The sequence below is a fragment of the Artibeus jamaicensis genome, unplaced genomic scaffold, assembly GCF_021234435.1.
Source record: "Artibeus jamaicensis isolate MK-2021 breed Jamaican fruit bat unplaced genomic scaffold, CSHL_Jam_final scaffold_1689, whole genome shotgun sequence".
NCBI lineage: Eukaryota > Metazoa > Chordata > Mammalia > Chiroptera > Phyllostomidae > Artibeus > Artibeus jamaicensis.
Window position 1 is genome coordinate 6,596,444 of NW_026522029.1, and position 22,059 is coordinate 6,618,502.

At 50.3% G+C, this 22,059-nt stretch overlaps 1 protein-coding gene across 2 annotated transcripts; it reads right to left on the reverse strand.

Moving 5' to 3' along the window:
* Positions 1-1,216: 1,216 nt before the first annotated feature.
* DDX20 (DEAD-box helicase 20) lies at positions 1,217-14,496 on the reverse strand. Of its 2 annotated transcripts, none has more exons than XM_053655893.1 (11): positions 14,026-14,496; positions 13,522-13,616; positions 9,490-9,658; positions 8,818-8,932; positions 8,553-8,695; positions 8,301-8,439; positions 8,145-8,203; positions 5,284-5,366; positions 4,813-4,918; positions 4,592-4,693; positions 1,217-3,426 (listed from the first exon to the last, which is right to left on the reverse strand). In XM_053655893.1, exons 1-11 carry the CDS (start codon positions 14,318-14,320, stop codon positions 2,207-2,209), a joined length of 2,526 nt encoding a protein of 841 aa, XP_053511868.1. In that variant the 5' UTR covers positions 14,321-14,496; the 3' UTR covers positions 1,217-2,206. The 2 variants fall into 2 exon arrangements, with proteins under 2 accessions (XP_053511868.1, XP_053511869.1); XM_053655894.1 differs by having other exon boundaries at positions 1,219-3,369; positions 14,026-14,495.
* Between the last annotated feature and the right edge of the window lie 7,563 nt (positions 14,497-22,059).

The following is a 22,059-nucleotide window of genomic DNA, read 5'->3' on the forward strand; positions in this document are numbered from 1 at the left end:
AACTACTTTAGAAAATAATGCTTTAAAATTACCCCAAATCACAGTTTACATCTATTTCCAAGCCAGAATTATCCAAAGCAACAGTTTTCCAAAGACTTCTCTCCACAATAAGTTCAGTTAAGCTCAAGTGGACCGGTGCTGGTCGGTGTGCTCACCTAGTGTTCTGGAATTCAGGCATTTAGCCCATTCCACACACGTTTCCTGGATTTATGAAACTCTGTATTAATGAAATAACAATCCTTTTCCCTAGCCAGAAAATCTCCTAGTCCAGCTCCCTCACTGTATCAATGCGAATCAGGACCCTGAGAGGCTAAGTGACCGCTATACGTAAACGGGGGGCAGCCCCGGGACAAGCACTCTCCCCCCCACACCGCAAAGCGTTCTCCAGTGGGTTTGCCTGAAACCTCTCTGTGGTCCCTAACAGGTGGCAGGGAAGTGCACCCAGGACGACCGGGAACCAGACAGTCTTCTCTGCAAACAGATTCCTGCCACCCTCATCCCTGCATCCCTCACGGAGGGAGGTCACAGCTGACATTTCCCTGGCAAATGCTCATGGAAAATGAAACAAGTAGTGTTTTTATTTATGTATACGCTCACCTCCAGCTTATTTTTCTATTAAAAAAAAAGGAGCAAACACAAAGTATAACAAACCTAAAGAAAGAATCCAATTAATTTCAAGACTAACGGGTAACCTCATTTCTAATTAAGAGGCAGCAGCACCCTAATTAGAGTCCCCTAGCTGTGACAAACCGTGAACTTGCCTGCATTAAGGGGAAAGGGTAGAGAGGGGCACGGCAATTACACAGTGACGGGACTTTGTTTAAATGCGTAATTAAAGACTCCACTTCTTAATAACACATTGGACCTAATTGTGGATTTGCTATTTCGTGTTAATTAACCCGCTCTAATTTGGCAACACCCATCTGGGTAAGGGGACCCTACCATTGGCCATCACGATGGACAGGAACCCAGATCAGAAGTTCAGGGCTGTGTCCTGTGAGTGCTGGACCGTGAAGAGCAATGGCCTTGGATGTTCACTCCCAGCCCCAAGGGACAGCAGTCAAACCACCTTGACCAGCGTGCACACGGAGACAGGAGCTTTCCTCTTCCAAACGGAACGCTTATCTGCACACACACAGGAATCTCGTCACAAAGCGCGCAGAACGGTCTGCAAACCACATGTGCAATCAGGAAGGGCTGCCTGCCTCGGAGAAGAAATGAAGAGTAACTAACTTCCAGATTACATTTTTCTAAATGGCAAGTTACCGGTAACACCATCTCAGAAAAACGACTGTCCCCTAGGACCTTAGTACTAGAGGTAAAAACTGGGGAAAAATCTCTAGAAGACACAAGATTAGGACATGCGGTGGCGAGTTTGAACAGATGGAGTTCCAGCTTCCACCAAGTACTTAACAAAGGAGCTAGAACCTTCCTTAGCCCGGCAGCAGGCTGGGCAGCCCCTACCCAGGGTTAACATATATCTGGTTCTTGTTTACAGACATTTTCTGGGACAAATCTATAGCTTTCAGCAGGTGCATAAAAAGATCCCAAAACTCTTTTAGGAGCTGCCCCTTTTCCTGAGAATCAAAAACAGCAGCTTAGCTGTTTGCTGCACCATGGCAATGTGGGCAGCGTTCATAACCCTAAAAACGAGACGGTCAGAAGATGAACAGTATGTGAACACATCTGGCTGGTTTGTTTTTTTACTGGAAGCAAAGAGCATCGAATCAAGTGCCTTTGGGACGGTCTGACGCAACATTCGCTCCTCCTGCCAACCCTCGCAGGGGCTTCCTGACCCACCGCGTCACAGGCTTCTCCGAGGACGAATGTCCCTGCGAACCCGCAGCCCGGGCCTTCTGTAAAGAACTCCGTAGCATATGCAAACATTTTTCAAATCTCAACTCTTTATTTTTTTAACTAAGCAGTAAGTAATATAAGTCTTTTCAAATGTCTCTGTGTGGAACAGCTAATAGAAGATGGCACCCTGGCATCTTTAGCTTCGTCCCAAAATACTTCCCTCAAGAATCTGATCCATGAAGTTTCTTAAAAATAGGTAATACACGTGGTAGGTCAAAACAATCTGAAAAATAGCTGTATCTCAGCAAAAAGCCTTAAGACGTTTCAAGTTCCTCCACGCCACCCTCCTGCAGGTCAGAGGACGGTTACCCAGGGTCCCGCTCAGCGGCACCTGCAGGCGCGGCCCGCGTCACTGGTGGCCACGCATCATCTCCTGCAGATAAACGGTGTTCATGTGATAGGCCGCCATCCAGCCCGGATGCCTCTGTGCGTCCCAGTAATAGGACTGAGAGGCAGCCGCGTAGTAGTCGTGCCACGCCCGGTAGTAGGCCTTCCAGTACTCCTCGTAGTCCTGGTAGGTGCCGGGAAAACCCGTGTGGCTCTCGCCCTGGCGGTCACACCACTCCTCCTCCTGGGGTTCCGCCTGCGACCGATAGGAAGGCCGCCTCGCCTGGCTTCTCCGGCCCTGCTTGGCTCTCTGGGTAGCCCCCTCGGCACGCCTTGCCTTCATCTGGATTGCAGGTGACCCCTGATACCCTCCCGGATTAGGGGCGTCATTTCCACTCAGAGGTTGCTCCAAAGAGACCCGGTCCCCCGCAGGGGGGGACGCCGAGTCTTTCCGCTGAGTATCAGAAGAGCCTCCCACACACGACTTGTTCCCTTTGCTCTGGGAAGAAGTCCGTGAGCTGTAAGAATCGCTGTCGCTCTCGGACTCTCCAGACGGGCTGCTACTTGCCAACACCTGGGCTCTCTCGTCAGTAACCCGGCTTCTCACAAAGCCGTTTTGAGGGTTCGCAGTCTGATCCCCAGGACCTGTGTAGTGCCTGATGATTTCCACAGGTTTCTCTAACCCTTCCTTAACGTAGTGTTCGTAATCCTCTACCAACTCTGCAAAGGTCAGCATGCGTGGCGGGCGGGTTTTAAAGGAAGACAGACAAGGAATCTGGGGGAGCGACATCGCTAAGTCCTCTTTGGCCTGGTGCGGACCACCGTCACAGTTCTCCACGGCAGTCCCAACAGAACTCTCCCTCTGCTCTTCCGTCTGGACAGCGTGGCGCTGGGCCGGGGGCGAGGCTGCTTTTCCTCGGAGTCCACCCTCCGAGTGGCTTCTCGCCGGGAGCTTCTGTGTGCTGGTGGGTTTTGACTTGACCGAAGGCGCAGAGACGGAAGTATTTCTACACGAAGCCACGTGGTTACCATGAGCTTTCCGGGTCTGAGAGGTTCGCTCCGTTGTCTGAATCTGCTCTGTTAGGGTCTCACTGGGCGCGCCTGCGAAGCCGTATGTATGCACAGCCGCTGTAACCTCCACATCCCAATCCAAACCCTCTTCCATCAGGCCCGGAGGGATGGGGTCTACAAAACGGGAACAGAGAAAGACTGACATTCTTGAGCTGCTCCGGACCAGCATTTCTGAATGATTTCAGAAAACAAGTATTTTGTAAATCAGGACATAAGCTTAGAGCAATTAACGAAATCAGTAAAAAAAATCACTGAATTATTACAAGCTATTAAGACCCACAAACGCCCAGACCTGTGCCTAATCCAGCCTCATATGAAATCACTAAAGGAGTGTCCTGACCAGGGTGGCTCAGTTGGTTGGGCGTCATCCCACAAGCGAAAGGTCACCAGTTCGATTCCCAGTCAGGGCACAAGCCCAGGTTGCAGGTTCGGCACCCCGTCGGGGCCCATCTGGGAGGCCACCGATCTCTCACATGGATGTGTCTCTCCCTCCTTCTCCCTCCCTCTCCCTCCCTTCCCCTCCCTCTAAAAACAGATAAATAAAATCTTTAAACAAACATTACTGAAGGAGTTAGTATAAATTGGTAAAATACTTGTTCTTGTAATCACTCAGTAACTCCCTAGGTCACAGGTATACCACACAGGTGCGCATTTACGACCGTGTGCACGCACACACAGACACACTGACATCTATGAATTAACACATATCACAAATATTTTCACACAAGAGGTTTTTAGGGTTTTGTTTTCAAGACGTCATTGATAGTTTCAAACACACAGTGTTACCAAGAAGTCACTTAAAAAGAGCAGGGTGAAAAATGATTCTCTAAAATCACTTTTGAATTTTGAAAACACTTCAAAATTTTCAAAAGTGTGGTCAGATTAAAAATATGTTTCCTTTCTCATGGTGACAAAGGAGCACATGGCAAGAACCACCTTTATGGTGACATAAGCCATAAAAGAACCCCCCTTTAAAAAAGAATAAACTCAAACTGCAAGGCCGCACACCGAACCCGGAGCTGACACCGTGGGAAAGCATTCTTCACTCTTCATTTCTCATGTGCCAGACGTGAGCTCACAGCCTCCTCCCCGCTCCCCACGAGCTGTGCGAGCTCAGGCAAACCACCCGGCCTCCCCGCCCCAGTCCCCTCATCTCCAAAATGCGGACGGTGCCGGCACACGCCCCACGGCCGGTGGTGAGGACCGAGTCACAAACGTGCAGGACCTGGGCCAGTACCCGAGACACCGCAACCAGTCTGTGGTCCCTGTCATCTTCCCTCGGCCTGTCACCATCGCCATTATTAACCTGACCGCAAAACGAAACGGACACACATACTTGGTAAAGGCAGAAGGTGGATGTTACATTTCTGGGCAATTTTCATCAGTACATTCTCCTCTTCTCCCCGGCAGCAGTAGGTCACCGCCAGGCCTAAAGTCCCTAAAGCACAGACAGAGCGCTAAGCAGCAAATCACTTTCCCGTAAGTGACACCCCAGTCCACCTGTGTCATGTCCCAAACTCGTCCCCCTAAACAAAGCAGGTAAATTTTTCTCTTTACCGAAACGACCGGCTCTGCCGATCCGGTGCATGTACGTCTCCCAGTCCAGCGGCACATCCAGATTGACGACCAGGTTCACCTTCTCGGCATCAATCCCTCGGGAAGTCTTGAGTTAAAAGAGAGCAACGTCTGTCTGCAACGTGAACTGCAGTGTGGCACCAATGCACTCACTACCTTACCCGAGTATGACCAGGAGCCAGGTTAAAGATGCACAGGAGTTTAGGAGGAGAGAGAATATTTAGGGGCGAAAGAGAAGGAAATTCATCTCTACATCTCTATAACTATTTTCAAAAACGAAGGTGAAGATACTAAAGACACTTTTAAGAAGTGTACTCCCCACCACTGGGAAGACCATCAACTGCTGGTGTTCCCAGCAGGTGCACCCACATAAAACGACAGGTGAAAGCTGAGCATCTGCCAACAGAACATACGCCAGGAGGTACCAGTCACCCGCATGAAGAGGGAACGTACCAGGTCTGTGGAAATGAGGACTCTGCAATGAAACTGCTTCAGCTTGGCCATGGCATCAAGGCGCTGGTTCTGATTCATGTTGCCTGGAGACCAGAGGAACACTCGTCAAACCCACAAAAAAGCAGGAACCAGAGCCCCCGTCTTCCCAACCTAACGATGTGCAAACCAAAGGGAATGCGGTCCTCACACGTAGATCTAGGTTAGGACTAACTGTCAGAACCTTTTAAAACATGGTCAGGCAATCCACTGAAAATTAAAAGACCAATTTTAAATTGTGTAGATACATTATATTTGCAACTTATATATGAAGTATAACAATTAAAAGTGCTTTAATTAACTTTATAAATTTAGTGTTGAAGTCTGTCTACAGTCAAAGTACTGGTCCCTCACAAAATAGTCTCCCAGCACCCATGATACACCAAGACGGAACTGACAGGTTGAAGGCAAAGCTGTGCTATCCACCAAGACTCTAAAAAGGATCTCACTGATCAAAAATTCCTTGAGGACTTCCGCCAAGATGGAGGTATAGGTGGATGTGCCGTGCCTTCTCACACAACCAAGTTTAGGGACAACTAAATATTAGCATCAGAAAACACAACCAGAACACGGAAAATTGAACTTTTCGGAAGTCCATTAACAACAAATTCTTCAGCCCGACCGGTAAGGGGCGAAACCGGCGTCTCGTGAGGGGTTGCACAGGAGGACTGGGTCGGACCCGAGCGCGGAATCCAGACGCACGGGTTCGAAACGCAGGGTTGGACCTAGTGAGCGACCGAGCAACCCACCGGGTGAGCGACTGCAGAGGAGACAGTGGGGAGGCGGTGCTGCGTGTTGACTGCGGTTGCCTATTTGCGGGCGAGCGGACAGGCTGGGGAGTGGGCGGTTGGACCGGCCGCGGCATAGAGGGCGCCGCCATTTCCCCGCTCTGACCACGCCCCCACATACAGCGTCACAACCCAGCCACCTGGGAGTCCAAGGCGCCGCTTCTCACATTTAAAGGGCCAGAACAGACCAAAAATGTCGCAGGAAGACCTCAAAGCCCCAGAGATAAATCTAAGCGACGAAGAAATAGCAAAACTCTCAGACGCACAGTTTAAAACACTGGTCATCAGGATCCTCACAGATCTGGTTGATTATAGCCACAAATTAGAGAAACATATGAAGGCTAAACTAATGGAAATGAATGGAATTCCACAGGAAACCCATAGCGTTGAAAAGGAAACTGGGTCTCAAATCAATGGAGTGGACCAGAAGAAAGCAAATAATGGCCAAACAGAAAAGAGTCAAGGAGCAAGAATTCAAAGAAATGAGGAGAGACTTAGGAACCTCCAGGACATCTTTAAACGCTCCAACATCCGAATTATAGGGGTACCAGAAGGGGGAAAAGACACAACCACCAGTGGAAAACTTATTTGAACAAATAATAAAAGAAAATTTCCCCAATCTGGCAAAGGAAATAGACTTCCAGGAAATCCAAGAAGCTCAGAGAGTACCAAAAAAGTTGGACTCAAGAAGAAACACACCAAGGCATATCATAATTACATTAGCCAAAATTAAAATGAAGGAGAGAATCCTAGAAGCAGCAAGAGCTAAGGGGACAGTCACCTACAAAGGAGTCCCCATCAGACTGTCAGCAGATTTCTCAAAAGAGACCTTACAGGCAAGAAGGGGCTGGAAAGAAATATTCCAAGTCATGAAATCTAAAGACCTACAACCAAGATTGCTCTATCCAGCAAAATTTTCATTTAGAATGGAAGGACAGATAAAGTGCTTCTCAGATAAGATCAAATTCAAGGAGTTCATCATCACCAAGCCCTTATTATATGAAATGTTAAAGGGACTTATTTAAGAAAAAGAAGGTAAAGAAACATGAACAGTGAAAGAACAACAAGCTCACAGTTATTAACAACCACACCTAAAACAAAAGCAAACTAAAAGGACAGCTAGATCAGGAGTGGAAACATAGAAATGAAGATCTCAAGGAGGGTTAGCAACAGGGGAGTGGGAGGAGGAGATGGGGGGAGAAGGTACAGAAAATAAGTAGCATAGACAGTAGATAGAAAATAGATGGGGGGGGGCAAGAATAGCATGGGAAATATAGAACCTAAAGGACTTGAGACACATGGACATAAACTAAAGGGGGGTAATGGTGGGGATGGGGGGCAGGGTGGAGGGGAATGAAGGGGGGAATAGAACAACTGTAACAGCATAATCAATTTAAAAAATAAATAAAAAATAAAAATAAAAAATAATAAAAAAAAAATTCCTTGAAAGCGCCCCGGCTCGTGGGCACAAAATCAAGGGATTGAGTGCCCGCCTGTGAACCAAAGGGTCACCGGTTTGATGACCAGTCAGGACACATGCCTGGACTGTGGGCCAGGTCCCCAGTAGGGGGCGCACAGGAGGTAACCACACATTGGTGTTTCCCTCTCTCCCTCCCTTCTCCACTTTCTAAACATAAATAAATAAAATCGTGAAAAAAAATTCCTTGCAAGTTTTTATTCCTACTAGGCCAGGAGTAATAATTTAGCTTTGTGTCCAGATGAGTCACTTTTACCTTCCACAAGGCCATAAAACAGTTTAGGTAGCAATTCTTAACATTTTAACAATAACAAAAACGAACTTTGAGGATATAACTCCAGTTTTCTAATTTTTCTCAATATACAAAGTTCCTGCTTCATAAAACAAAGACACTAATCCATCAAATCCCAACAAGAAATGAACCTGAAGTTCTCTTTACTCTGACGACTCAGCACACCCTCTCCCCGAAAAGACCACTCACAAAAGGGCAGTTCTTCCTTGTGACCCAAGAGAGGCTTCAAGCCAGGGCGCCGAACAAGGATTAAAGTAAGATGACTCACCTGAAATGCACTCCGCGGGAAAGCCCTTCGAAGAAAGGATGTCAGCCAAATGCTTCGCTCTGTGAAAAGCAACCAAGGGTTGTGACTTCAGACACTGCCCCACGCCTACCCTTTTACTTCCCAAGTCCCCCCAGATGACCTTTTAAGGCACGTTACCTGCTGTGCAAATTAGAAAAGACTAAGGCTTGATTAAACGGAATTCTGCTGAACAGTTCCTGCAGATGCTGAGCCTTTTCCTCAAAAATCTGATGGGCCAAAGGGTACGAACTGACAACTGCGAAGTACTGCTTCAAACCTGTGGGGCAGGGTCTCCTGTTAGACAAACGCACCTGCCATCTCCTGACAGCCTATACGGAAGTTCCCAAGCAGCACAAGCCAGTAACATACGCACCCAGTACCTATACACACCTAGGAGACTCGGGTCACTGGAGTTCAGTCTCACAAAAGTGGGGTCTCTCATGTACCTTGCCAAAGCATTAGCCAGAAATTCCGGGTACGTAGCCGACACGGCCACCATCTGCTTACTGGCAGGCAAGGAAGAGTAAATCCAACTGCAAAACAGAAAACAGGTGACGCCATGGAAGCTTGTTCCGACAATAACCCCCACCTGGAAAAGCCAAAGGCGGACAACTGTGGGCACCGTTCTAATAGTCGAGCCAGGTGTTTTTCTTACTTTATTTGCTCCTGGAAGCTGCCTTCTTCTAAAAGCTTATCTGCTTCGTCCAAAATAAAGAGGCGTATACTGCCTGGGTTCAAGCAGTCAAGTTCCAGCAGTTGTTTAATTCTGCCTAAATTTCAAGAAAAAAAGTTGAAATGCTTATGATGCACCAAATTCGTGCAAGTCCCAACCCATGTCATTCTATTTAAAGGTCGTACGGCTGACTTTCCTGACCCAGGCTGCATTCACTCACGCACCAAAGCACAAATTAGAAGCTCTGAGCCCTGAGCCTGCCTAAGACCCTTATTTTCCCCTCAACTTTCGTCACCAGCAAGTATAAAGGACACAATCCCCATCAGAAGCCCTGAACGGCCAAGACGCTACATGCTGGCACCCAATCCTGAGTGACTCGTGCCTGAGTGATTAAACCCTAACCCATGGGCTTCCTGCAAGCCACCTCGCTCCCCTCTGCTCCGCAGCCTGACCCAGACGTGTTCCTAAACGTCCTCAGAAAGGGAGAGTGCGTAATTCTGTTAGTGCTCCAGTCACACGGTCTGCTTCTCAAGGGTCTAAGGCTCTCCCTTCACAGTCGTCAAGACGAGTATCAGTTACCGAAGTCCGATGTTACTGTTGCGTTAAAGGCGCTCAGTTCCCAAAAGCTCCGTTAGGAAGGCACCGATGTCTTACCAGGAGATCCGACAGCAATATGACACTTTTTAAGTCTGGTTTTGTCCTGAGATAGTGGAGTCCCTCCAATGAAGACATGGCACTCTAAACCTTCCATCTTTACTCCGATAGTGGTGATCACAGAATGGATCTGCACAGCGATTTCTCTCGTGGGAGCCAAGATCAAAATCTAAGAAAATGCAAAATACATTCACGCGTCAGCAAAATGCGTACATGTGACTTCCGCCAAGATGGAGGCATAGGTGCATGTGCCGTGCCTTCTCACACAACCAAGTTTAGAGACAACTAAATATTAGCAACAGAAAACACAGCCAGAACACGGAAAATTGAACTTTTCGGAAGTCCGTTAACAACAAATTCTTCAGCCTGACCGGTAAGGGGCGAAACCAGCGACTGGTGAAGCGGGGTTGCACAGGAGGTCTCAGTCAGACGGACTCAAGCGCGCAGAATCCAGACGCGCGGAATCCAGGCACAGGGTTGGACCTAGTGAGCGACCGAGCGAGCAACCAGGCGAGCGACCGTGGGGGAGACAGCGGGGGAGCGGTGCTGCGTGTTGACTGTGGTCGCGCATTTGTGCGCAGGCGGACAGGCGAGGGAGTGGACGGCTGGACAGGGGCAAGGCGGGTCCCCACGGCAAACGGCAGTGGAGGGCACCGCCATTTCCCTGCTCTGACCCCACCTCCACATGCAGCATCATAACCCAGTGACTCTGAGTGGCCCGGCCCAGGTGAACCACCTAATGCGCTGATCCTCTCCCAGCTGTGAGAAACAGCAGAGGGGGCCGCCATTTCCCCGCTCTGACCACGCCCCCACATCCAGCGTCACAACCCAGCCACCTGGGAGTCCAAGGCACCGCTTCTCACACTTAAAGGGCCAGAACAGACCAAAAAATGTCGCAAGGAGATCTCAAAGCCCCAGAGCCCATAGATCTAAGCGATGAAGAAATAGCAAAACTCTCAGACGCACAGTTTAAAACACTGGTCATCATGATCCTCACAGAACTGGTTGATTATACCGACAAATTAGACAAATATATGAAGGCGAAACTAATTGAAATGAATGGAACTGCACAGGACACCAATAGCAATGAAAAGGAAACTGGGACTCAAATCAATGGAGTGGACCAGAAGAAAGCAAATAATGGCCAAACAGAAAAGAGTGAAGAAGCAAGAATTCAAAGAAATGAGGAGAGTCTTAGGAACCTCCAGGACATCTTTAAACGCTCCAACATCCGAATTACAGGGGTACCAGAAGGGGGAAAGGCACAGCCACCAGTGGAAAACTTATTTGAACAAATAATAAAGGAGAATTTCCCCAATCTGGCAAAGGAAATAGACTTCCAGGAAATCCAGGAAGCTCAGAGAGTACCAAAGAAGTTGGACCCAAGAAGGAACACACCAAGGCACATCATAATTACATTAGCCAAAATTAAAATGAAGGAGAGAATCCTAGAAGCAGCAAGAGCTAAGGGGACAGTCACCTACAAAGGAGTCCCCATCAGACTGTCAGCAGATTTCTCAAAAGAGACCTTACAGGCAAGAAGGGGCTGGAAAGAGGTATTCCATATCATGAAATCCAAAGACCTACAACCAAGATTGCTCTATCCAGCAAAACTTTCATTTAGAATGGAAGGACAGATAAGGTGCTTCTCAAATAAGATCAAATTCAAGGAGTTCATCATCACCAAGCCCTTATTATATGAAATGTTAAAGGGACTTATCTAAGAAAAAGAAGGTAAAGAAACATGAACAGTGAAAGGACAACAAACTCACAGTTATTAACAACCACACCTAAAACAAAAGCAAACTAAAAGGACAGCTAGATCAGGAGTGGAAACATAGAAATGAAGATCTCAAGGAGGGTTAGCAACAGGGGAGTGGGAGGAGAAGGGGGGAGAAGGTACAGAAAATAAGTAGCATAGACAGTAGATAGAAAATAGATGGGGGGCAAGAATAGCATGGGAAATATAGAATCTAAAGGACTTGAGACACATGATCATAAACTAAAGGGGGGGTAATGGTGGGGATGGGGGTAGGGTGGAGGGGAATGAAAGGGGGAATAGAACAACTGTAACAGCATAATCAATAAAAAAATTTAAAAAAATGAAAACAAAAAAACCACGTACATGTGAGTGGCACGTTGCATCATGAACTGTTTTTCCCTCGAGCGATCACTGTTCATTCCACAAACATTAAATTCGAACCCACTGTGTGCCACGCAGCATACAGCCGCTGCGGAGCCCGCAGTCCCCGCACAGAATCCTCGCCTCGCTCTAAAGGCACTTTCCCTTCTTGAACGATGAGAAGACATCCAATAAACAAACGCATGAATAACGGCAGGGAATTAAAAGTGCTATGAAGAAATATCAAACAGGGAAGAGAGGAAGAAGCAACAAAAGGAGTCATTTTAAACAGGGCGATCGCAGAAGGCCCCTCTAACGTTTGAGCAGATGCCCAGATGTACATTCCGGAGAAGAGTTGGTCATGTGACCCTCGGGGAAGTATTTTCAGGAAGAGGCAACAGCAAACACAAAGACCTGAGAACAACACTGTGCTTGGTGTGTCTGACTGGAGGGCCAGCAGGGAGGCCCGTGCGGCTGGACAGAAGCACAGGGAAGGGTCAGAGGCCCAGCTGCGGGGGCAGGTGGTAGAAGACTCTGCAACTCACAATAACAGCACCGCAATAAAGCTGCTGGAGGAGGAGGAGGAGGCAGTGGCAAAACTGCATGGTCTCAATTATGAAAAGAAAAAACTGCCCTGGCTGGTGTGGCTCAGTGGGTTGAGTGCCAGCCTGCGAACCAAAGGGTCACAGGTTCAATTCCTAGTCAAGCACATGCCTGGGTTGCAGGAGAGGTCCCCAGTGCGAAGTGCTCCAGAGGCAACCACACACTAATGTTTCTCTCCCTTTCTTCCTCCCTTCCCCCTATCTAAAAATAAACAAATAAAATCTTAAGAAAAAAACACTTAACAAATAAAAGACCAGGAGAAACTATGCCCAAAATGTTACCAGCACTTTCTCTTCGGATAGGTGAGATTATACTTTGTGTTCTGGTCCTTCTTAATTTTTCTGAATTTTCCCAATTTTCAAAAATGAACTATGTGTTACTTGGATAACACAAAAATCTTAAATGTTTAAAAAATACAAATTGTATTTTATGGGACTTACTCAGGGTTTTGACAGTTGCCCAACTGCCAAATTATCAGAAGCCAATATCTGAAATACATCCCAATTCACAAGTAGAATAGCCCAGGTCCTTGGGTAGTAAAAAGATTTCCCGAGGGCAGCATCACCCAGGATTTGGTGGGTATAAGGTAGGACTCAAAAAGCTCCACAGACACGGAACTCGGGTTTCGGGACTAAAAACGGCTGTTGCAGAGCCATCATTGAGATACACAACCGGGAACATGGCCCACAGCGGGTCCTAACCACTAACCCCAAGGTAAGACTGTGACAAGCATATCTGAGTCATCTTTGTATTCCCAAAGCCTGGCAAACTGTTAACACTGTGGGCTCAACAAACCTTCGCTGAAGAAATGGTCCCCAAAGCCAAGTTTCCTGTTATCTTGAGTAAGGCCACCTGAGACCTACTCCCAAGAACCTAGATGGGAGACCAATGACACTTTTCAGGGAGCGCTAAGAACCAGCTGCAGTGACCAAGAATAGCCGGGAACATGAGGCTGCCCTGAATCGGGACAAACGCTCCATCTCACCACTGTGTGATCAGCAAGTAAAACAGAATCTCAATCTGTATTCTCAAGTAACGACCACACTAACACACACAGCATTCTATTTAAGATGCAGTAATAACAGAAAACTCCAAGCTTCTAACACTAGTAATTCGTACTTGGTCACCAACCACACCGCCACTCAATGGCCTGATGTCTGTCTTCTATTCTACACTTTGCACGTGGCTTAACTGATTCATTCATCAAATCCACACTATCTCTGAGGAACTACAGGTATTTCATTCTATTTGTGATAAAGTTCCCCTGACGCACCCTCCTCTGGGTGTTCCCTCTGAGCTAAACTCACCTGGGTGCTTAAGTTTTCAAGAACAAGAGAATCCAAAGCAATGGTGGAGAATACACAGGTTTTCCCCGTGCCAGACTTGGCTTGAACAATTAAATCTGCAACGGAAAACAAAAGTTATCACTAGACAGCACTGACTGAAGATGCTTAGGCACCAAACATGAATCACAGACCTATTAATAGAGTCTCCACAAATCACCTACTTGGCTCCTCCATTTTCAGTTAACTCTTAAAAACGCATGGCCACACCCAGAAACGTGCCTCGCCCCTGAACCTCTGCCGTTTATCTTCTCTAACTTAGAACCACCAGCACGTGTGGAAAGATCCTTAACTATGTTTAAACTCAGTACTTCAAGCTGTTTTACAAAAGAGGGAGCTGGGGCTCAAACGCGTGCAGCGCTGAGCCCCCGGCCTAGCCCTGCACAGGCCGCCGACCCGGGACTCCCCCAGACCACGCCGCCGCCGCCCGTCGGTCCCCCTCGGCCTCTCCGGGGTCCCCGCCCTCACCGAGCCCGCAGCGCCCCAGCGGGATGGCCTTAAGCTGCACCGGCGAGGGTCGGTCGAAGCCGGCCGCCCGCAGACCCTCCAGCACCGGCCGCGACAGCAGCAGCGACTCGAAGTCCGCGGGCTCCGCCAGCAGCACGTCCCCCGTGCGGGTCCGCGGGCCATTGATGTCGTGGGCCATCCGTAGGCTCCGCACCGGCCCGGGGGTGGGCTCCGACACCGGTGCGGCCACATGCTCCGCGGGAACAGCGGTCTCCTCAACTGCTAAGGTTGCTGCAGCTTCAAACGCCGCCGCCATGGTAGCCGCACCGCGAGATCTCGCGGTACTTGAGGAGGGTCGGGGAGCCTGAGAGAGAGAAGGAAACAAAAACTTTATTAGCACTCGTCGCGCGGCGACACCGACACGCCCAGCCTGGAAGAGGTGGGGACGGACGGGAGTTGGAGGCTTAGACCCGGAAACTACTACCACAACCAAAAAAGTGTGGCCTAAGGAGGGCGGAAGCGGGAGAAGAAAGGAGAGGATACCGCTGTGTCGCCGCCTGCGGCCTGCAGGGGGCGCCGCTCGGTCACGGTGGAGCCGCTGCTCCGCCTCCCGGCCCTCTGTGGGCGGGACCATCCAGCCCTGCGCCTGCGTCACCGGCGCACAATGCTGTCACTGTGACGCGCCCCACACGTCACGCTTCGGGCTCGCCTGCCCCAGCTCCGCGGTCACCACCCCCTGCCCTTCCTTCTTCTGTCCCCTCTCGCTGCTGCGTCTGTGCCAGCGGACAGAGCCCACGGGAGAGCAAGACCACGGGCTCTGGTCTCTGATCTTCGGACAGATTTATTTATCTCTGCGTTCCAACCCCTAGTACCTGGCACACAGTGAACTCTAATGTAACTGAAGCCAGGAAATGGACTGTCCCCACTCAAATTCTTATCTCCGCCTCTAAACTGTAGGCCTGGACATCCATCCACATTCTCAGCGTCTCCACACACATGCCTGACATCTCAAATTTAATGTCTTCTGTGTGTTGCTTCTATCCCTCCCCAGCTCACCCCCGCCCCCGTCAAGGGTGGTAACTTAGTTTTTAACTGCCTTCCCTAACTTGAGGTCTCTGCTCAAATATCCTGAACACCCCCGAATTAGCTCTCCATCCCGTCGGCTCCCCTTCCTTCCCCATCACTCTCTACTCCCTTGCCTTTTTTTCTGCGTGGTACTCATCACTGTCTGAAAGTATATATGTTTGTTGCGCCTCCCCCGCCCGCTCTGTGAAGACGCAGACCTAGTCTGTGCTGTAGTCTGCTGCATCCCCAATGGAAAAGAAACAATCTGACACATAGTAAATGCTCGGTATTTACTGCACAAATTATTTCCCGTAACAAAGTTGAAGTCATAATTCCATTTCTGCAACCTAATCTTAGTAACAATTTCAAACTTAAAGAAATTCTGCATCCAACCTCAACGTGTTCCTTCGTCCGTATATTATAATCCTGGCCGCCAAATTTCAACTGGGTGCACGTGCACAAACGCGCACAGTAGGACCCAGATTCCAACCACGGAGGAGGCTTTGGTACGGTAATCTCTGCAAAAAGGGCTCCTGGAGACGCATCTTGCTTGGAAATTTAGAAAACAATGAGAAAATGTCAGTCAACTGTTCATATGAAAGAAGGGGGGCCCCTGGGAGTGGGCAAGAGAGGACCCAGGCTTCCTCTCAGCCTCCACCTCTCTCCTCCACCCAACCCCCAAATCCCAAAGCTGGGAATTACTCTTCACTTCACCTCTCTTGTCCCTCGCCCTTTCTGACAATTCCCTGAGCACAGATCATCATGTCTCCGAACATTTCGTCCGTCCTATTTTAGGTCCCTTCATCCTAACTACTGCCACAACCTCCTGAATGGTCTCCCTGCCAAGTTTCTCCTCATTCCCCGCCACCCACCCCACAGGTGCCCACAGGTGCTGGAAGAATTTTTTAAAGATTTTAATTTATTTTTAAAGAGAGGGGAAGAGAGGAGAAAGAGAGGGAAAGAAACATCAATGTGTGGTTGCCTCTCACGTGCCCCCTACTGGGACCTGGCCTGCAACCCAGGCAGGTGCCCTGACTAGGAATCAAACCAGCGACCCCTTGGTTTGCAGGCCAGTGCTCAATCCACTGAGCCACACCAGCCAGGGTTAGAAGGATTTTTCTTAAGTGGATATCTTGGGTTGTTTGGGTCCAACCTCAGACCCTGCTCCTTGGACAACCTTTTTAATTTCACTCCCCAGGTTCCCCTTTCACACTGCAGATAAGTCCAGTCTGGCACTTACTATGTTCTTGTTCCTTGTTCCCATGTCTGTCCCTCACACTAAAAAAACTATGAGCTTCTCACAAAAGAGAATTTTTGTCAAGGCAGTGCCAGGCCCTTCATGGACCTAATAAACATTAATGGAATGACTGACACTTTCTTTGCTTAAAATCCTTCCTGGGCCCTGGCTGGTGTGGTTCAGTGGATTGATCGCCAGCCTGTGAATGGAAAGGTCGCCAGTTTGATTCTCAGTCAGGGCACCTGCCTGGGTTGCGAGCCATTTGGGGGCACTCGAGAGGCAACTGATTGACGTATCTCTCACACATCCATATTTCTCTCCCTCTCTTTCTCCCTTCTTTCCCTTCTCTCTCGAAATAAATAAAATATTTTTGAAAAGTAAATGAACCTGTTACATCAAATGTATCGAGTAATAACACCTGGTCTGCTGGGCAGAACTTATGACATCACGACCCTGCTGAATCCTAAGTGGCCACAACCCAACGCGGAGACAAGTGTGTTTGCAGGGGCCCCATGGACTAGGGGCACCTTTTCACACAGGCATTCGGGCACCTGTGCTCTGTGGGGACTTGCCTGGCTGGCTTTCAGCACAGAGCCCCAGGCCATCCCCTCTCTCTCCCGACCAGACTCCCCCCCCCAACACCCAAAGCCCACATTGATTAATTGCCCCCATTTAATATCACAGCCTCAGTCTTTAGGGAGGAAGGCATCACGTTCGCTCTCCTCCCGATGAGAATGGGGCCCAATTCATTCCTGTCCGGGCAGCATAATAAATAACCAGCCCCTGTTGGCAGGGATTTTATTAGAGACTGATGGGACATGTAACAATAACTGGGGGTCTGTGATTTATTAGGTAGGGAGGCTCGTGGCGTCTCTGAAGACAGGGAATGTGGAATTTAATTGATAAAGCGGCTGTCAGCTGCAGTGAGGTGCGCTCAATAGGGTGTGCGTTTGAGGGATTCTCTTTGGCGCGGTCAGGAGAGTTTCTACTAATCACATCGACTCCTGAGGGTGACGGTGTCTGCTGGCTATCTGGAGGGGACACAGATGGGGGGGACTCCAAGGGGGCCCAGGGTGGGGCTCACCTGTCAGTGGCCCAGCCCGGTGGGAGAATGTAACACCGAAGAGCACAAGGCAAAAAGAATTTCACCTTCAGGATTTCCGTCACCCTCAGGAGTCCTTTGTCGCTTTTTCGTGAGCTGCCCGAGAAAAGAGGTGCTGAGCACCCACTTCCTGGGAAAGGAAGAACCTGAAGGGTTAAATGGCCAAAAGAGAGATTTGTTCTGGAATTCTAAACTCCCTAAACTCTGAGGTTTCTGCACCAGAGAGCCCCCTTGCCTTGGTCTCCAGCCCCCGGCACTTAAATACACAACACACCCTCCCACACCAGTCAGCCTCCTTCCCCCAACGCACACCGCCGGTCACCCACACCCACACAGCCTCCCTGGAGCCCCTGGTTCGGGTGGCAGCTCCTCCCGTCACTGTGGGTGTGGTGCCAAGAAGAGAGCCACAGAAACTCAGGGTGATAGAGTCTCACCTTTTTTTTGTTGATGTCCCCCAGCTGCAGAGACCCCAGAATCCAGGCTGAGCGCCAGGCTGGCAATAAGTGCTGGTGGTCTGGCGCTGGAGGAGCACACAGCTTCCTCACTCGCAGGCCCACCCTGCACCCCAGTCCCGAGGACAATGACGGAGATGGGGGTTTTATCGCAAGGACCATCGGTGATGGCACAGATGATGGCGCAGCTCTGTCCTCAGGCACCCTCGAGCCTTTCCAAGGCAGCTCTGCTCCCATTTTCGGTCTCCGCCCCCCACCCCCCACCCCTCAGTCTGTCACTCAGCTTTAAACAAGGCCAGGGAAGGCAGAGAGGGGCTTGCTCAGGCCACGGCGGCTTCCCTCCTTTGATCCTCCGAATCTATTCTTAGGTCCCAGGAGACCGGTCTGCCTCCCGGCCCTCCAGGGACAGAAAGAGGGGGAGGGGGGAGGCAATAGCCAGGGAAGAAAAGTAATTGTCACTGTCTAATCTGAGCCTCGGTGGTGACACTGAGGGACCTCTGAGCAGAAGGGATAGAGCAACGGGTTTGATTAAATCAAACCTCTCCCGCAACCTTGTTAAATTAAACTGACAGGCGGGGAAGAGATCAGGGAGGGCGGAGGGATTGTCGTCTCAGGTGGGGGCAGGGGAGGCCCAGAGCCGGCCGCCTGCCTCCCCCTGTGGGCTGACTATGGAGAGGAGATGAGGCTTATGGGTCCCAGATGCTCAGGTACCTGTCCGGGCAGAGGTGGTGAAACCGACGCCCAGGCAGCCGACACCGCTGCCCCCCTACAGGCTCCGAGAACTCCCTTGGCCTGCGTGAGCCTCCTGTTTGGAGCAGTGCTCTCGACTCTCGATGTGTCAAAGGGCCTGCATACGCTTTCCCTTCACAGCGGGCAGGCAGCAGCGAGATTATTTGCCCCAGTTTACAGTTAGAGAAAACGAGGCATGGAGAGCTTATAGGTCATCTGGAGGCAGCAGAGCCAGTCCAAGACCCCAGGTCCCCCGCCTGCCGGTCCTGGCCCACACGGCCTCCCACACTGTGCCATATGGCAGAATTTCCCAGTTTTAGTCCCTGGACTGCTTCTTCTCCCACCCACCGGAACCATGTAAGCTGCACAGCTTGCTTTGTGGGCCATCGGGAACATGCCAATTCTCAACTGCCCAGTTCGGCCCACCTGCTGAGCACGCGGCCAGCGTCCAAAGGTCACAAGGCCGTTCTGAGGTACTAGTGCCCCCCTCCCACACACCCAAGGCCTTCCAAGTCATTGCCACTCTACCTAATTACAGTTTGGGGGAGCACGGTGAGATATTGTCAGCAACACCAGCAAACAGCAACTGTAGACGAAGCACACCGATACCCTGCTGGCTTCCTCACCTGTCACCCAGTTCCTCGCCTGCCAAAGCTAATTTTCCACTCACCAGTGGGTGAGAACTCATTTCAGAGCGTCTGAGCCACACACACACTTACACACATGTGAATTCTCAGCGCCGTTGTGGACAGAGTCATGCCTCACCCGCGATACCCTGGTCTCACTTCCGAGCACTCTGATGCTTTGCTTATTGGCACCTGCACCCCCCTCCAATTTTTTCTTCCAAGGGGAGGGCACCGGGGATGAGGATGCTGGGAAGGCTGGTGCACACTGATTGCCAGAGCAGGCCGTCGGACCCTGCTCCTCCCAAGGCACACACCAGTGGATGGTCTGGGGCAGGAGAACAAAGGACAGGGGGAAGGGTGCAGGGGTGCAGGGTCCGACCACTGGCACCTCCAACCACTGGCACCATGAAAAAAGCTGGGTGAGAGACAAACATTTTCTTGATGAGGACAAACAACTGTAAACACCACTCACCAGGGAGAGCATGCTAGCCCTGTGCTTGTTGCCAAGGTTACCACAGGAGTTTGTTGACCACTGAAAAAGACGGCACACAGAGAGACAGGTCCAAGAGCTCGGACCAGCACTGACAGCCTCCAGAACTCATCTTTGGGGCTGTAACTGGCCCCACCCACACCCAGCAACGCCAATCTGTCTATCTGAAATTACAGGACAGATCGTCTCTAAGGCAAGGAGTCAGATTCTTCCAGAAACACCAGCCCCAGGGAGGTGGAGGGGAAGGAGGGCTTTGCCTGATGCACAGAGAAGAAAGGTTCCTGGGCTGGTTCTGCCATTAGCTCCGTGAATGACCCAGGACAAGTCACCTCACCTTCCTGGGCTGCACCTTCCTGACTTGCAAAATGACAGGCTTGGCAGGAAATGCAGACTGTTCAAGCCTTAAAACTCGAGAGATTACAGAGGAGAAAACAGACTCAGAGGGGTGAAATGACTTGTCTGAGGCCACGTGGCGAGTAAGTGGATTCTGCAGTCAGAGCCACACCCTCTGTGCGCCCACCCGGAGGGGCTCTGTCCCCAGGCTCCCTTCCGCCCCTGCAGGGTGGGGGCAACAGGAGCCGAGGCCTCAGAGGGCTCTGGAGGAGCCGACCGAGCCGACACAAGGAAAGCCTTTTAGTCCATGTTAGGAGCACTGTTCTTAGTGGCAGGCTGGATTTCCAACCCCACACATCTTGACTTCTGGTCCGTCCGCAAGGTCACAATTCCCTGATTATCTACAAGGTCCTCCTCAGCTCCCCAATTGTGTGATGCTAAGTCAGAATGATTAAAATGAAAGCTATTTCCAAAACCCTCCAGGCAGAGACACAAAAGACCATTTGGGGGTTCATTATTCACCCTCCATTGCCTCAGTCACTATCTGTGGATGATGATTCATGAGGAATAATCACAGCAAAGAAAACCTGTCCAAAGGCGGGGAAGGAGCAGGCGGGGGGGGGGGGGGGGCGGGGCGAGGAACAGCCCAAACTCATTTGCATATCCAGCTCCTATTTTTCAGTGAGTATCTTCATCTGTTAAGTGATGATGGTGTTTCTTGGCCTCGTTGGCTTTCCACTCTGGAAACTTGAGGCTTTCTCTGGGTACAAACTGTTGAAGCTGATAGTCACCGCCCACCCACCCCACCCCAAAAACCCCAGGGAGGGGGTGTGCCCCTCTGGGTAGGCAAAAGCCTTCACAGAAGCAGCTGTCACCCAGGACAGTGGCCCCCCTCAGCGTGTCCAGGCTGAAATCCCCACCATCCCTGATTGGGGCTGAGACAGTTCTCTGGCCCCCGAAAACCACCCAAAGAGGCTTAGGAGCCGCAGCGAATACCAGAGACAAACCTGAGACATGACCTCTTTTCCTCCTCACGGCAGAGCCCCAGGAGGAGAAGCAGGTAGCCTCCTTTCTCTGTTGCTAACCAGCCTCTCCCTGGCCGGCTGCCAGCCCCTGGTCCTTGTTAGCTGCTCCTAGAAGCTGGTGGAGACGGCCAGGTAGTATGTAACAAAATGAGCCTCCGCTCCGAGTGGCAGGCCGTGGTAAGGTTACAGGAAAGCCAGGGCTGGGTCTCCAGGGAGGCAGATGTGGCAGAACGTCCCCAGAGTGCTGAGCAAGTCACTTTCTTAGCGCCGTATACCAGCATCAGTTTGCACAAATTTCATAAGTATTTCCCTTAGCCGTGTGCTCACATTCTTCAAGCATTTTGCAGTTGAAAAACATTTGCTTTTCCAGCAAATGTTTGCAAGATGAAAATACTTGCTTCCCGAGAAGCAATAAAGCCGTTGCTTAGGGCCTGGAAGCACCAGGCCCACGGCGACACTTCCTTCCACACAGGGCGGAGAGCCAGCCCTTAGGCCGATTGCTTATTATTTAGGCCAGTCTTTTTGCAGTTCTGATGCCCCCCGAATTATTCACATGAGATAGCCCATTCAGGCACAGAGTTTTCTCAAAAGATTATAGTTCAGGGCCTCGCATAGCGTCATTTCGTTCAATGTCACTCTGAGAGATACCACAGAAACTAAACTCTTGTTTATGTCGATTAGCCGACGGTAAAGTTGGCTTCCTTATGCGTCATTTAGCTAAAGTCACAGAACACATCGATGACGATAAGTGAGGACTTGCTGCGCTTCTCCCTCTTGTCATCTCCAAAAAGTTTCAGCTCCTGCGTGACTGGCAGCTGGCTGGTCTTGCCGCCGAGCGACTTTGTAAAGAAGTTGAGGCTGGGAGAGTGATGTGCAAGTCACACCGGGTACAAAAGGGACGTCAACTCCATGTGCCAGGAGCTACAGCACACACTCCCTCAGTGGCTGTTGTTGTCTCGGGAACCCTGCCGCGTGCAGATGAGGGCAGCAGAAGGG

Excerpts from the sequence above, each read along its gene's own strand:
- DDX20 (XM_053655893.1), bottom strand. The coding sequence starts at position 14,320 with ATGGCGGCGGCGTTTGAAGCTGCAGCAACCTTAGCAGTTGAGGAGACC. Across the intron at positions 8,204-8,300 it reads TTTTCTAATTTGCACAGCAG|AGCGAAGCATTTGGCTGACA; the intron begins GTAACGTGCCTT and ends TGCTTTTCACAG. Across the intron at positions 4,919-5,283 it reads TCCTCATTTCCACAGACCTG|ACTTCCCGAGGGATTGATGC; the intron begins GTACGTTCCCTC and ends TTTTAACTCAAG.